We start from the raw sequence: 14,944 nt of genomic DNA, 5'->3' as shown, positions 1-14,944 counted from the left end.
AAGGGCTAATTACTATCTAAGCATTTCCTCCTTTGCTTTTAATTCAGGCCAGAGTTCATTATCATCATTCAGCACACTTCCAAATTCATTCTCTCTCCTTACAGAATTGGGCTACGCATGGAAGAAGGTCAATTTAATACTTTAGAACCCAGCACACCAATGAAATGACAGTCATTCCACCAAGTGTTTTAAAAAGCCAGACTTGGTGTTTGCCCTAAGGGAAGAAATGTCTACTTTTAAGAATCATGAAATTAGAAAATCTGAAATTCTGAATGCATGAAGAAAACGTTTTTACCTTTAAATGCACTACTGCCTTTCATTTCTAGGAATTTAACGTATAAAGAATTACATTCAAGTGTAGTCTTTTTTCTTTTTCTTTTTTTCCTCGTGGTGCTGGGATCCTGAGCATGGGAGGCAGTCTATCAACTGAGCTATATCCCCAGCCCCCAAGTGCAATCTTTTAAAATTGTTTTTTCTTTATTATTTTTACAATTTATTCTTGGTTATTTTACATAAAAGACAAGGAACTAAGTCTGTATCAACAGTAAAGGAAGCCCATGTTAGTGAGCCTGACAAGTAATCATGAACCCATATACAGTCTTTGAATTTGTCTTGACCTCACAAGATAATTTATTATGAAAATGACAGTATAATTATTACCTAAGTTCACAGAGGAAGACTGACACCACGAACAGGAGAGAAGCATCCTAACAATACGCCCAAACTTGAAAGATCGATTTGTATGAGCTGTCCCCTTTTTTGTCCCTTAAAGTGATTCCACATTCGAAATTGTACCCAGAAAAGAAACTAACCAAATTGGATAAGGAAAATATCTGTATTAAGGCAAGACGTCTTTTGCTGGAAGTGGGGAGGCGCTTTAGATTCACCTCAAGAATTGTAAAATGAGTATTATGATTCACTGACACTTCACACATGTGAAACATTCATATTACAAAAAAGAAAGAAAAAGCAATGCCTTATAAGCGAGTGGACAACCTTGACAAGCAAATTGCCTGGGGGGAACACCCCCAAAGAATTCAATTAAAAGTAATTACCCGGCTGGCCCTCGCCTGAAAATGAGCTTTTGTTTTAGAAACTGTCTAAATATCAGCGGTACTTTCTCTTGCCCGAATCCTGCCTGAGGACAACAAATTGGTCAACGGCGGAAGTTGTCTGACGAAATGACTGCAACATGAAATCCAGTTTTATGATCATAACAAAACCTTCCTTCCGGGACCCAGCCAAAAAGGAAAAAAAAATTGAGAAAACGTCCTTCAGGATGCAACAGGCAATTATGAGTTCCCTGTCGCCAGGCAGAGAGACACTGTTTGGCCTCGGGACCCAAGTGCTGGGAGAACAAGCTGCTCCCCGTTAGAACTTCGGGGGACCGGGCCCGGCACCCCGCCCGCCGTCCGGCCCCTCCCAGGGCCCTGGCGGCCACCCCCGCCCCAGAACTGACCTTCCGCAGGGCCGAGACCAGCAGTCCCCGCCATTTCGGGCTGTTCTCTTCGCTGAAGAAGTCGTACGGCTGCGGCGCCTGCTGCATGGCCCCGGCGGCAGAACCTCCGCATCGGGGGCGGCCCGCGGGCCGAACCGGGCCGGGCCGGTGGCCTGACAGGCAGGGCGCGGGCCGCCTCGCCTCGCCGGCGGCCGCCGCCTCCCGCCCGGGCCGCAGCTACGGCCGAGGCGGCTCGGGGGCGGCGCCGGCGGGCGGGCGGCGGCCCCGGGGGCGGCTTCCTTGGCCCGGCTGGCCCTCGCCTCGCTCAGCGCCCGCTAAGGAAGCGCGGTGGCCGCGAACTCCGGCCACCCCAGGCAGCGACCTCCTTTCTCACGGCGCTGGCCCGCTCCTACGGCGGCTCCTCCTTTGTCTGAGTTCGCAGCCCGGCGAGGGTACAGCTGGCTTTGCCTCCGCCCTGACTCCCGCTACGGCCGCGGCGGGCTGAGAGCGGCGGCAGCAGCTCCTCTCCTCATCCCCGCCCTCCCGACAGGCAACGCCGCCGGCCCGGCCCGTCCAAGTCACCCCCAGAGGGCCCAGGGGACCGACGGGGCGTGCGCGGCGAACGAGCGAGCCCCACTCAGACGTACAGAGCTGGCCGCTGCAGCCGCCCCTTCAGCAGCCGCGCAGAGCGCCTCGGGCCACAGCCGAGCTCCGGGTCGCACCAGCCGCGGCTCGGCCCGCCCCCTCGGCCCGGCGCTCATTATCCGGAGCTGCCGGAGAGGTCCAGCACGGAGCATGCGCGCCACGGAGCCAAGGCGCCGGCTAGGCGCTGGGGCGCCGGGGGTCCTGGAGTCCGCCTCTCCTGGGAACTTTACAAGGGGTCTATTCCAGACTTACTCCCCAATTTATTGATTGATTTTTACGCACACACTTCTTCCTCTAGACCTTCCCAAGACAATCTCGACACAGTGCCACCCTTGGTGAGCCTCCAGCCGCAGGACTGCAGTCGTGGGAGGCAGTTAGTACAGGGATTTGTAGAGAACAGCGCATCTGAACTAGCAAGATACTTAGCGTATTAATGCTCTACATGGCTCCTTGGTATATAGGAGATAATTATCCCCACAACACTGTCGAGTGGTATTGGGGGGCGCAGAAATCCCTTTGCACACTGTTGTAGGGCCAGAAAAAGTTCACTGTCAAGTGAACTTGAATTTATTCAAGATCCTTCACTTAACCCATGTGTGTTCACAAAAGTCAAATCATTTTCATAAAACTTTCTGATAATTTTTTTTGTAACTCGTTTTCTTAATCGTCTCCTTTAATCACATATGCCTCAGGTTCTACAAAACCTAGATCTGCTCATGGGATGAAGTCCTATTCAGGAGCAAGCTAGGAAAAAAAAAATCCCCAATCTATAAGGTTCTCTAAGTTGAGAAAACAAACTCTAGAACCTCTGTCAAAAATTTCACCCCACTAACGATGCTGAGCACATGGCTTTTAACAGGTTGTAAAGAATAAAGGCATGTACTACTCCCTTTACCCAGCCACCAGCAGCAAGGGAAAGGAAGAACAAGGTGAAAAAAAAATTAGCCCATGGAACATTTCACTTCCAGAATCAGTAATTGAGAAATTATCCTTCCCAAAACATGCACCATTTCATGATCTTGGCAAAACAAAACAGGCAGGCATTTGTCTAATCCAAGTATCCACTGAGACAGAATGTCCTGCAATAAATGTCCATGTGCACGTTGCCGTGTACTTGGGATAAAGACGGGATAGTGCAAGGCTTGTATTTTTCCAACTAATCTTTCAGTCAGTAAGGGTGAAGACTTTGACTTCTATAAAGTGTTCTTACTTTTCTCCCCTATTCCCAGACCCAAGCCATAAACTACTAACTGTCAAATTGCTAGATTGGTACCATACTTTCTCATAAGAGAATAATGTTGGTGGGAAGTTTTATTCTTGTCCAAGGATATCAGAGGTCTCCTCTGGGCCAAATCTGGCCTGAAGACACATTTTGTTTAGTCATGGCTGTATTTTAATCTTTAAAATTGTTGTTACCATTTTAAAATTCAAGAGATTACATATAAAAATCTACATTTCCAGATTCTCTTGACAAAATCAGGCAATGCTGGGCGTACTGCCTTTGTGCAAGGGAATAATCAGCAGGCACTGGGTAGTGGCTGCCCTCTTTAGGAAAGTATGCCATCCCATTTCCAGTTGGCTATACTCCCCACTTGGCATTCTTTCCCCTTTTATGTAACCTGCCTAGTCTCTACAGGCATCTGAGCTGTGATCTCTGGGCTAGGCAAACAGAAATGTGATCTTCATGCATGAAGGAGATAATCTAAGAATGACACCAGTAAAAATTTTCCCAGCCAGCCAAGTGGGCCATCTAGAAAACAAAGTTGGATCCATACCCCACACATTACACTACCATAAATTCCTGATATATCAAAAATTTACATGTAAAAAATAAAACATATTTATAACTTTAGACTACAAGTTTTTTAAGCTTTTTTGTTTTATTTTGTTTTGTTGTGGTGCTAGGGCACCACAAAACCCAGGGCTTTAAGCATGCTAGGCAAGCACTCTACCACTCAGTCACATCCCCAACCCTGCAACTCATTTTTTAAATTCACTTTTGAATTAATTTCCCTAACATAGAAAAGTGTTCCTACAAATTAGTAGACTAAAATTCAATAAGGAAAAAAAGGGTATGAAATATAGTTTACAGAAAAGGAAATATAAATGTCTCTTAAACTTTAATTAAAGATGCTCAACTTTGCTCATATAAGAAAAAAATGCAAATTTAAATTATACTGTTATTATTTTTTCATCAATTAGAACAGCACTGTTCAAAAAGGTTGATTACCCACTATGACATTAAAGATATGCAGAAATAGGAACTCTATTATAGATGGGAGTATAAATTGATAACTGATAATACCTACTAAAGCTTCAAGGAGCCAGGTGGGATGGTGTGTACCTATAGTTTCAGCTACTTAGCAGAGGATCACTTGAGCCCAAGAGTTGGAGACCAGCCTGGAAAACATAGTACAAACTTCACCTCAAGAAAGAAACTAAACAGGCTGGGGCTTGGGCTGGAGCTCAGTGGCAGAGCACTTGCCTTGCACATGTGAGGCACTGGGATAGATCCTCAGCACCACATAAAAATTAACAAATAAAATAAAGGCATTCTGTCCATCTACAATTACACATAAATAAATAAATAAAACTAAACAAAAGGGGAAAAAAACCCAAATTTGAAAGGTTCATACCCTTTGACCTACCAAATTCTAGGATTGTGTTCCAGAGGTATACTTGTTCATATGAAACCACTTAGAGACAAGTTTATTCACTGTAGTGTTGTTCATTATGACAAAAACAAAACACATCTTAGAAACATTAATTTAAATAATCAGTAGGACTAGAATACTGGTTCAATAAATAATCGTAAATCCACATAATGGAACCTATAAAGTAAGACCAAGACTCTGTGGAACATTCCCCAAGATACAATGCAAAGTAAAAAGAGCAGGATGCTTAATATAATACACAGAATATGGTAGCACTTATATTTTTAAAGTAGGTACTATTTTATGTATGTAAATACAATTTCTTTGCAAGACTATACAATATTCTTGTAACAAAAGATGAAAACTGGGTGACTGAAGGAGAGAGGGATTTTTCACTAAGTTCCTTTTTGTAACTTGAATTTTCAACCAACTGAATGTGGTATTTGTTCAAAACACTAAAAAATTAAGTTATTTTTAATAAAAAAATATTCCAACTTGATTATAAACTTTTGCTTCATGGGCCAAAAAAAATGGAAATATTAAGCTTTGATACTATGAAGGGGTACATACATATAACAAAAATTCAATCATAAAGTTGAGATGAAATTAACACACTAAATACTTCATTAATAATTTGATAGCAGTAATTGTTTGGCCTTTTCAAATTTATAATGGCTTTGGGAGATAATTTGAATGACCCAAGTACATCTTTGATTTTAAAAGGCAGATAAAATTTTACTACTAATATTCTCTCACTAAAAAATATTTGCTAAAAGGATTTGTTCAACATTTCTCCCATTTCTGATTTCATACTTCCTTAATTTACTTAAAGCTACAAGTGCTGACAATAAGTAGTAAATCAAAGCAACACCACAGGAAACAATAAATGTTGTTACTTTCATAGTTCGCTGCCATAGATGGGCTTTGGTACTTTCATAGTCAACTTGCCTGAAAGAAGTGGGAGCAGAGTCGACCAACAACCCTCATGGGAGGCTCTTCTCTGGAAACCCCATGCCCTGCAAAAGACTACCAATGATGTCTTCTCAAAAGGAACTATAATTTTTATGAAATTCCAAAAGATTCATTGTGCCTATAGAAAAAAGCATTATGTGTTATTGTTAATTACAATCTGCTATTAAACATAAATAATTTTCCTGTTGCTCTGGAGTACGAAAATGACACTGAGGTCATTCAGATATTGCCACCATTACCAGATAGTCATTTTTTGTAAGTAGCTGTTCCAGATACAAAGTCCTATAATAAAAGTGAAAGGCACCATTCAAGTTCTTATCATTTGTATTATTGCAATAAAATCCTTCCAAGTCCTGATGGTTATCAAGTTGAGGTATCAACAATGAATATATTCATCATCTGTTCAGTATAGCTCCCAGACAGGGTTTAGTTTGTTAGCAATCAGAAAATAAATAAAACAAATATTGATTTGTTTTCCCCAAAGTGTTAGCACATATAGTAATTTACCTACATTGTGGTAATTAATTAGTAGGCGTGATGGTTATAGCATATGACAGGCAACGTACATTCTATCCTCCTAGTATCCTATTACCACTAATAGGAAAGCTAAAAGCTAGATTCCTTGCAGCTAGGATTCTGGAAATGATTTAGGATGAGCTTTTCAGATATACTCTGAGATCTAAGAAGATCTAAGAAGTGAATGGAAGTGAGATCTAAGAAGCCAGATGTGAATGGAAGCTACAAATCTCATACTTCTGCAGGCAGCTATCGTTTAGTCACTATTTGTGTGCAGCAGCAGCAATGGCTAGACTCACTGTCTGGCCAATTACCCTGTTGATGGATCATAGTTATTTTGGAACTGCTATGTTGGTGGCCTGGTTTGTGGTGTGGTTTTAGGATTTGTTCCAGAAAGCCCAACCTATCTAGAGTCTACTTCATCAGCTTTCTAATGATCTTGTATGCCTTAGAATAAATATAGTCTTATTTATCTTGTTAGAATAGATGCTATTCCCAGAAGCTGAACTCAAAATACCAAAAGACACAAACTTCCTCCACAAGGGTAGGAAAAAAATGGTATTTGTTAATTTATACTACTAGCCCACCATGAAGTGTTATTTTATTTGATAATTACGATATTCTACTCATGTTTTTTTTGTTTTTTTTTTTGTTATTATTATTGTTTGAGGGACAGGGGTCTTGCTATGTTGTCCAGACAAGTCTCATACTCCTGGGCTCAAGCAATCCTCTGTGTTCAGCCTACTGAGTGGCTGGAATTGGAGGCATGGGCTACCATATTTGGCCAAATTTCAGGTTTTTTGGCCAAATTTACATATACCCTCTACTTAGGCAAAAATAGTGTGATCCTTTGATGTGATCCATCGATGTGATCCTTCTAAAAATTCTTGTTGGTACTCCTGGAAGCTGAATAATTTGGATTAGTCCTGATTCCCTTCAAGCCTGTTCTCACCTACCATATACATTCTTAGGATAAATGCAATCAATATATTCTCCTTCCACTATCCTCTCAATTGGAAATGCTGGTGGAACCTTGAAATCCTCAATGTCATCTCAACCTTGTTAAAATAACACAAAATTTAATACTAGGCCTTTATTTTATTTAATTCTAAAAAACTTATCAAGTAATTTGAGAGAAATCTAAACTCAAAGTATGTTAAAAAATTTACTACCAACCACAAAATTCTAACATGCAAAAATAAAAGCAAAAACAAAACAAATCAAAACAAACCCTACTTGATATCAAAACAAACCCTACTTGATATCCCTAAATCCCAAAGCACCATCTTGGATATCAGAAGACAACTGCTTTATAACATTACCAACATACTTAGTTACCAGTATTTATTTGTTTGTGGTGCTGGGGATTAAACCCAGGGTTGGCCTCACAAATGCTAGGCACATGCTCTACCACTGAGGTACATCTCCATCTGGTTGGCTCTTGCTATTTAAAAGGATCCAGGCAATTAGAACTTTGTACATGTCCCAGCTAGTACGATTGATCAAGAATCTAAGAAAAAGTTAGGCAATCAAAGGTTGAAGAAATTAGACATTCTTGGAAACAGCAATTTGATATTGTATTCCAAGCAATACTGGCTACCCGATCCTTCAAAATACCCTTGATCATAAACTGGTGGCACTAAAAGACATTTCTTGTATTCTCAGTGGACAAATGTAAGTAAAATTATATCTGAAAGGCATGGAGAAAATTATCAACACCGCTTTTGCCTATTCATTTTACTCCAGCAGTTTCAGAGGAACAAGTTAAAAAGAAGTGATTCTAAAGATACAGTTTTAAGCCAAACTTGGCTGAAATTCAAGGTTCTTTAGTAAGCAACATCACTTTGTTACCATTGGCCTTCAGGTCTTTCCCTAAATTTAAAATGGGGCTCCCTGAGCAACCCAAAGCATGCTATCATATACCTCTCCTGTCACATGTAAAAGGTAAAATTCTCATTCATCCAAGAGGCAAAAGAATCTTAACAAGATAACTTTGATGAAAGACCCTTCCGTTAGCAGGCAATAATAACACTTCACAAAACATGATCCACTTTAGGATCTGAGGTCAGAAAAGTATAGAGTTGGTTGGTTTCACCATTCTTCCCTTCAGGGCTTTGGGGTTTATGTCCATTTTTTAATGGGCACAAACTATTTGAAAACATTTCTAGGCATTTTTCTTTCCCAACCACTTTGCCCTGTCCTTGCACCCATCCTTCCACCTTAAATTCTTATGAAGAGATTTTTTAAAAATCCTGGAGTTTACAAAAACTTAGCAACTTACTTCACAATTGCTCCTCAAAATTGTCCATAATGTGTTTAGATAATAAATGGTGTATACTCAGAAAGATGAAGAAACATTTAGCCAAAGAAGTCTAGACATAGATCAAGGGCCCAGGAGGGCAGAGCTAGCTCTTAAACAGGTTCAGAGGGATAACTCACAGGCATAGCCATCAGGGTTGGACAGCCTCCAAATGCAGGCCCAACACACTCCCATATGCCAGAGGTTAGCAATATATATCCCTCTCACCACCGTCCTTTGAAGAAAGTTTTAAGAGTTAAAGTTATCCAGTAGCTAGTAGGCAAACTTCTAAATGACCTCAGGGGAAGTGAAACTCTGCCAACAACAAGGGCAACTCCCCAAACAGTGCAAACTTTGAGAGGATCAAGGGAGGACTTTGATATACATACATGTATAGATAAAAGAGTTAAGTTATATAACACCAAAAATGTACTTGCCAGTATCCTGAGTTCCCCACAAACTAAACACAATGAAGCTAAAACCTAAAATGCTTCACTTTTAACCTAAAATATAAACTTCTCTGCTTCATTTTTATGTTATATACAAATAGAAAGGCAGTTTTTAATTTTTTAAAGATTGGCTTATCTAAAGCTATGACAGTTTTAAGTTTTACACACAGAGTATTTGAGTAAAAGTTTTTATGGAACTAAAAAATATGTTCACAACACCAAGGCTCATTAAAATATTTTAATACTAATATACATTTTCTTCTCTCAGACACAAAACTCTTAAATATTATATAAGTATTTAACAATAAAACCCTATTGACTTAATATTCAAACAGAATATCCTACATGTTCAAAAATTTTTTCAATAAATTTCCTGCTTACATTTTTGGGGGTATAGTACAGACCCCAATGGAATGAGGATTGCGTCCATTAGGACAGTTACTTTTGTAATTTTAGTCTTTTCCACAGCGTAGTGTGTATGCAATCTTACTGCTGATGAAATAGAGAACTGTAATATTTTCCACGTCTTATTAGTCTTGTAACAGAACAGAAAAACATCCTGTGTGCTGCATTTCTCGAAGGAATCAGTTGTTGTAATGATCCATTGGGGCTTGTTTCTTCTGTCAGTGACTTCTGAATGTTCTCAATATGCTCATCCCCACTGCTCAATAATTGCCTAATCTATTTACCTAGGATGAGCTGCTTCTTGAACTGGAGGTGATGATGAGTATTCTTTCAAATTGATGAGGTAGCTTGGTCAATGTAATCACCAAGGCTGAAGTGAAGAAAAAAGGAAGAAAACAGAAAAGTTTTTCCTATCAACCAACATGCACATCCTTTCTACTCATCCATCAAACAGTTTTGGAGAGGTAAGAGGTAAGAAAAATGAAACGTGGAAGATTAGTCCTGAGGGAGCACATGTGAGAGAATAGATTGAAAATGTCTCACCTAAACTGTGGTTCTGTTTCTCCAGTCAGGTTGCCACGTTTTTCACTTACATTTCTATTTGACAACATTCTCAACTGTAAGAAACATTCAATCAGATAAACCATACACATATATACAGAATACAGAATGGCACTGGCCACTGATTTAACATAGTCATGAAGTACACATGAACGTAAGGCACTTTCGCGGTTTACAAAAGTGAATGCCTCAAAGTTAGATATTCATCAAAAATGGAGAAATGTCCTCATAAAAGTTTATAGGAGCCCTGAAAAACCAAATAGGTATGAATCATGAGTGATCTTGGCCAACATTTTAAAAATATTAGGACAGAGGTATGAGATAAATAATTGTTTAAAATTACAGAGTTCTATACATCAGTGTCAGGATTCTAAAATGCTCTTATAAAAAACTATCAGTTCTAGGTGATTTTAGTTTCTCAACCACAGAAGACTGTAGCAATAATCACATATGATATACAGCTGTGTGAATTTAGTGATACCAATATCACATGTTATAAAGAGATGTATAAAGAGATTAGAAATAATAAAAGTTTTGTTTTAAACTACTTAGAAATGTGAAATATCATGTATTTTCTTGAAATTAAAAATTTTTAACTTTCAAATATAAAACTGTTGTTCTGAGTTATGTCAGCTCTTCTATGACTCTTCAGAATTAAAAGAACGTTTGCAACATACAATACACTATACTAGATTTTTCTTCTAAGAGAGACAAAACAGCTTATTAAAGCCAAAAAACTGATTTCAAAGAATAATCAACTTTTTATTTCACCTTTACCAAAAGATTCTTTTCTTCTTCTTCTTCTTCTTCTTCTTTTTTTTTTTTTTAATGAGGTGAGCTTTCACCATTTTGCCCAGGCTAGTAACAACTTATCAGCCTGGGCTTAAGTGATCCTCTCCATCTCATCATCCCAAGTAGCTGAAGACTACTTGTCAGCTCCTCCCCAAAATTCTAAAAGAGTCAAGTCTTCTCTTGATCCTGGTCAGTTAAGGATAGATCATTAACAAAGTCAGGGATTCAAGACAGTTAAAACTTCACCTTGCTTCTTCATTCACAAAGAGCATGAAATTTAATTATTTAAAATTCTTATTTCTCTTATACTATTTTGATGATTCAGTGGGGTTTTTAATCTAAAAGGGTGACTTTAAAACCATTTCTTTCTTTCTTTTTTTTCCCCCAGTACTGAGATTGAACCTACGGGTGCTCTACCACTGAGCCATCTCCCGAGTCCTGCTTATTTTATACTTACTTAGCTTTTGTTTTGCAATCAGGATCTTGCTAAGTATCCTAGGCTGGCCTCAAACTTGCAATTCTCCTGGCACCTCTCAAGTCACTAGGATTACAGGCATGTGCCACCATCCTGGTTTAAAATCTTTTTCTTAAATTATAATTAAAGAACACAATTAATACATTCTTGTTGCTGATATGGAGGTTATAATGCATACCCAACCCCTTCCATTATTTACAATTCAAACCGTTGCTGCACTTCATCTGCAATCATTCCAGAAATTGCAAGGGAGGAAGTGGCAGCAGGGGAAGGAGCATTTCTCACATGAAGAATGCGACTTCCAATATCCCCAACTCCTCCATCAAATACAAAATCATCTACCAGATTTCCATCTCTATCCAGAGCTTGGGCTCTTACTCCAGCTGGACCTCTGAAAAAGCAAAAAAAGTAGTAATCAATTGACTCATAGAGATAGGACACTTTCTAAGTTAATGGTTTACAAAGTATTTTTAAAGCAATAAAGTCTTTATTCTTCTAAATGTACAATTATATGAAAACCCAAATAGGTTTATGTTTAGCCAAAGACTGTCATCAAGAGTCTGGCAAACCTATGTCCTAACCTATAGCATAATGCCTATTATTACCTGGCAGCGCAACAAATGCTTATCAAATATATGCACACTCAGGTAAGTTACTTATAAACATCTGTTCTTTCCTAAAGGAGCAGATAAATTCACATTTAATTAGAATAGATTTATTTTTATTTAAATTTATAAAATGAATTTGTTATAAAAATCAATCAATGACAACAATAAGGCTCTTTTGGTTAATACAAAGCAATGAAAACAGGAATTATGTGTTTCACTTGCATTCTTTATCCTTTTTTCTGTATTTTGTCTTGATAGGACACTATTAAAATTTATGGAGGAAAAATTAAATGGTAACAAATTCTCATTTGTAGTTTTTTTTATTTTTAGCAATCTAACCTTCAATATCAAGATAACCAATTAACAAAAAATGATAGGAAAAGCAAAAAATGAATGAATTCAGCAGCATGTTTTTTTTTTTAGAGAGAGAGTGAGAGAGAGAGAGAGAGAGAGAGAGAGAGAGAGAGAGAGAGAGAGAAAGAGAGAGAGAGAACTTTAATATTTATTTTTTAGTTATCGGACACAACGTCTTTGTTTGTATGTGGTGCTGAGGATCGAACCTGGGCCGCACGCATGCCAGGTGACCGCACTACCGCTTGGGCCACATCCCCAGCCCTCAGCAGCATGTTAATACAGCAAGTCTTTACTACCTAAAATCCTGTTTTATATCATTTGAGTTCACAGATTTCTGTTTAAAATACTTAATATTTTTAGAATCATAAAGCACCTCCTTTGAAACTGCTCAAAGAAACTCAGTGTGAAAAGGCTATCTTACACCACCAAGACTCAAGAAATTAGGCAACAATGTGAAATATTTTTTACTGATTCTGGGATAAGTTCTCAGATAAGTACTTGAGGAAGATAGACAAAACGATAGGAGAGTTAGAACTAAACTTGCCTGAAGAGAGATAACAATAATAATAGCTATTATTTACTAAGTGTTTATCTTGTGCTAGGAGTTATCTTATTTATCCTTACAACTCTAAGAAAGCTGATGCAGTTTATATTTAACAGCCAAGAAACAGAAAGATTAAGTTCCTTGCCTGAAGTCACACAGGTATGCTGTGCATTTATAGTGAAGTATATAAGAATCACAAGTGTAAAAGATACTATGATTAAGGTAAGTAATCTGCCCTAATGAAATCCTAGAGAATTTGGATAGGAAATTCTTGAGCAGGAAAAATTCTCAAGTTAAGAATCTGATACTTTAGAACACAAAAAGAATGGCCCTGAATGCTGATATTTCTAAAGGTAAGGATACCTATCAGTCTATCAGTTAGTTTCTGGTCCATCCTGCAAGTCTTTATTTATAGTTCATCTCAACTCATCAAAGCAATATTTCTCAGCTGGGTGTGGTGACAAACACCTACAATCCTAGCTACTCAGGAGGCTGAGGCAGGAGGATTGCAAGTTCAAGGCAAGTCAGGGCAATTTAGTGAGACCCTATCTCAAAATGAAAATTTTTAAAAAGGGATATCGCTCAGTGGTAGAGCACTTGCCTAATATATGTGAAGCCCTGAGTTCCATCCTCAGTAACACACACACACACACACACACACACACACACACACACACACACACAACCACACCAGTGCCCCTCCCCTTTTTTCTTAGAAAATACTACTGTTGCAATTAAGAATATCTCTGACCTTTTTCTTGTGTCTGGCAGAAGATCAGTATGTTGACCAGATGCTGATATTCTGTGTTAATGTAAAATGACTTTCTTCTGTAGCTGTTTAATCAGTACATTCCTCTTGCTCCTTATAAGTATGTTGAAGTTAATACTGATTAACCAAAGTTAAAAATGTGTCCACACTTATTTCTCTTATAAACATGTACTGTGTCCTCAATGTTCCCCACCCTCTTGCCTAAGTTTTCAAAATCTATAATTCAAAATGAAAATAAAATATTGTTTTTCTTCTTTTTCTTTCCTTCTTTCTTTGTAGTACTGGGGATTTAGCCCAGTAGTGCTCTACCATTGAGCTTTACCCATACCCCTTTTTGTTTTGAGACAAGGTCTTGCTAAATTGCAAACTTGTGATTCTCTTGCCTCAATCTCTTGAAATGCTAGAATTATAGTCATGAACCACTGCACTCAGAATAAAATACTGCTTTACTAAGATCTGACTTAGTTTTTCTTTGCAGGAATATATATAGGCTTTCCCCACTGAACCCTTTGGCTTGAGATAACTTGAAATCCATAAATGTCTTTGAACAGTGTCTTGTACAATACCTCACCTCTCCCTCCATGACTAGATTTTGTCTTATACATAATAGGTATTCAATAAAGCTAGAAACTGAAAGTTTTAACTTCTGATTCTTTTAATACTATTTTAACAACTGAAAAAAATGATTTAACAAATTAATCTGTAAATCCGGCTACAATTAACTTACTGCTATCTCTAACTATATATTTTGCTACATTTCTAGCTAAATTTAATGAGAAGGTATATCCTAAATCCAGAAACAATAGGGGAATCTATAATTACATTCATTCATCTGAAAAGTCCTGTATTACATTATTGTCACATGGCAGGCATTATACTTTGGGTGGGGGAAACAGCTATGAAAGATAATAACTGACATATCTGGCCAGTCCCAAATAGGATAATCTAGAGTTTTATAAAGCTCTTGATGGGACCTACTGCTAATCTAAAAATACAAGTCCACATTAGTATGTTTAAATTAGAAGTGGTGATAGATGAAAATAAAATAAACAATTCCAAAGTAATTTCCATACATGTAGGAATGGCTTTTGTTTATTTTTTTTGCTTTAAATATTTATTTTATTCTCTTTTATTTTTTATTGGTGCATTATATTTAATAGTTGAATTCATCATGCCAAGATGCACATAACATAATTTGATCAATCTCATTCCCCCGTACTTCCCCTTTTCTTCCCTCCTCCCTCTCCCTAAGCTGCTTGCTCTACTCTGATTTCCCTTCTTTATTTTCATTTTAATCAGTGTATTACAATTATATATGTAGGCAGGATTCATTGTGGTATATTTGTACATGGACATAGCATAATTTGGTAATTTCATTCTCCAGTACTTCCCCATACCCTCCTTTCCTCCCTCTCTCTTTATCAAGGAGTGTATTTTTGTTCCTAACTAGATTGTGACAAGAA

At 38.2% G+C, this 14,944-nt stretch overlaps 2 protein-coding genes across 9 annotated transcripts in view; both read right to left on the bottom strand.

Annotated features, from left to right (window-relative positions):
- The window catches only part of Sos2 (SOS Ras/Rho guanine nucleotide exchange factor 2), a 95,821-nt gene extending 94,158 nt beyond the window's left edge, over positions 1–1,663 (bottom strand). For 2 of the 5 annotated variants that reach the window (XM_078050148.1, XM_078050151.1), the window contains exon 1: positions 1,460–1,657. In XM_078050148.1, the coding sequence (XP_077906274.1) occupies positions 1,460–1,546 (87 nt within the window). In that variant the 5' untranslated portion in view covers positions 1,547–1,657. Of the gene's footprint in view, positions 1–1,459 lie in introns of all 5 variants that reach the window. The other 3 variants (XM_078050152.1, XM_078050150.1, XM_078050149.1) reach the window with 3 other exon arrangements.
- Positions 1,664–9,196: 7,533 nt separating this feature from the next.
- The window catches only part of L2hgdh (L-2-hydroxyglutarate dehydrogenase), a 40,230-nt gene continuing 34,482 nt past the window's right edge, over positions 9,197–14,944 (bottom strand). For 2 of the 4 annotated variants that reach the window (XR_001229692.4, XR_005730055.2), the window contains 2 exons: positions 9,922–11,597; positions 9,197–9,748 (listed from right to left, as the gene is read on the bottom strand). Coding sequence is in view for 1 of the 4 variants with exons in the window: in XM_013357531.4 (XP_013212985.2) it covers positions 11,402–11,597 (196 nt within the window). In the remaining 3 variants the exon portion in view is untranslated. Of the gene's footprint in view, positions 11,598–14,944 lie in introns of all 4 variants that reach the window. The other 2 variants (XR_013439007.1, XM_013357531.4) reach the window with 2 other exon arrangements.

Source organism: Ictidomys tridecemlineatus, chromosome 5 (genome assembly GCF_052094955.1).
Source record: "Ictidomys tridecemlineatus isolate mIctTri1 chromosome 5, mIctTri1.hap1, whole genome shotgun sequence".
NCBI classification, from domain to species: domain Eukaryota; kingdom Metazoa; phylum Chordata; class Mammalia; order Rodentia; family Sciuridae; genus Ictidomys; species Ictidomys tridecemlineatus.
This window is presented reverse-complemented; position numbering and strand designations above follow the sequence as displayed.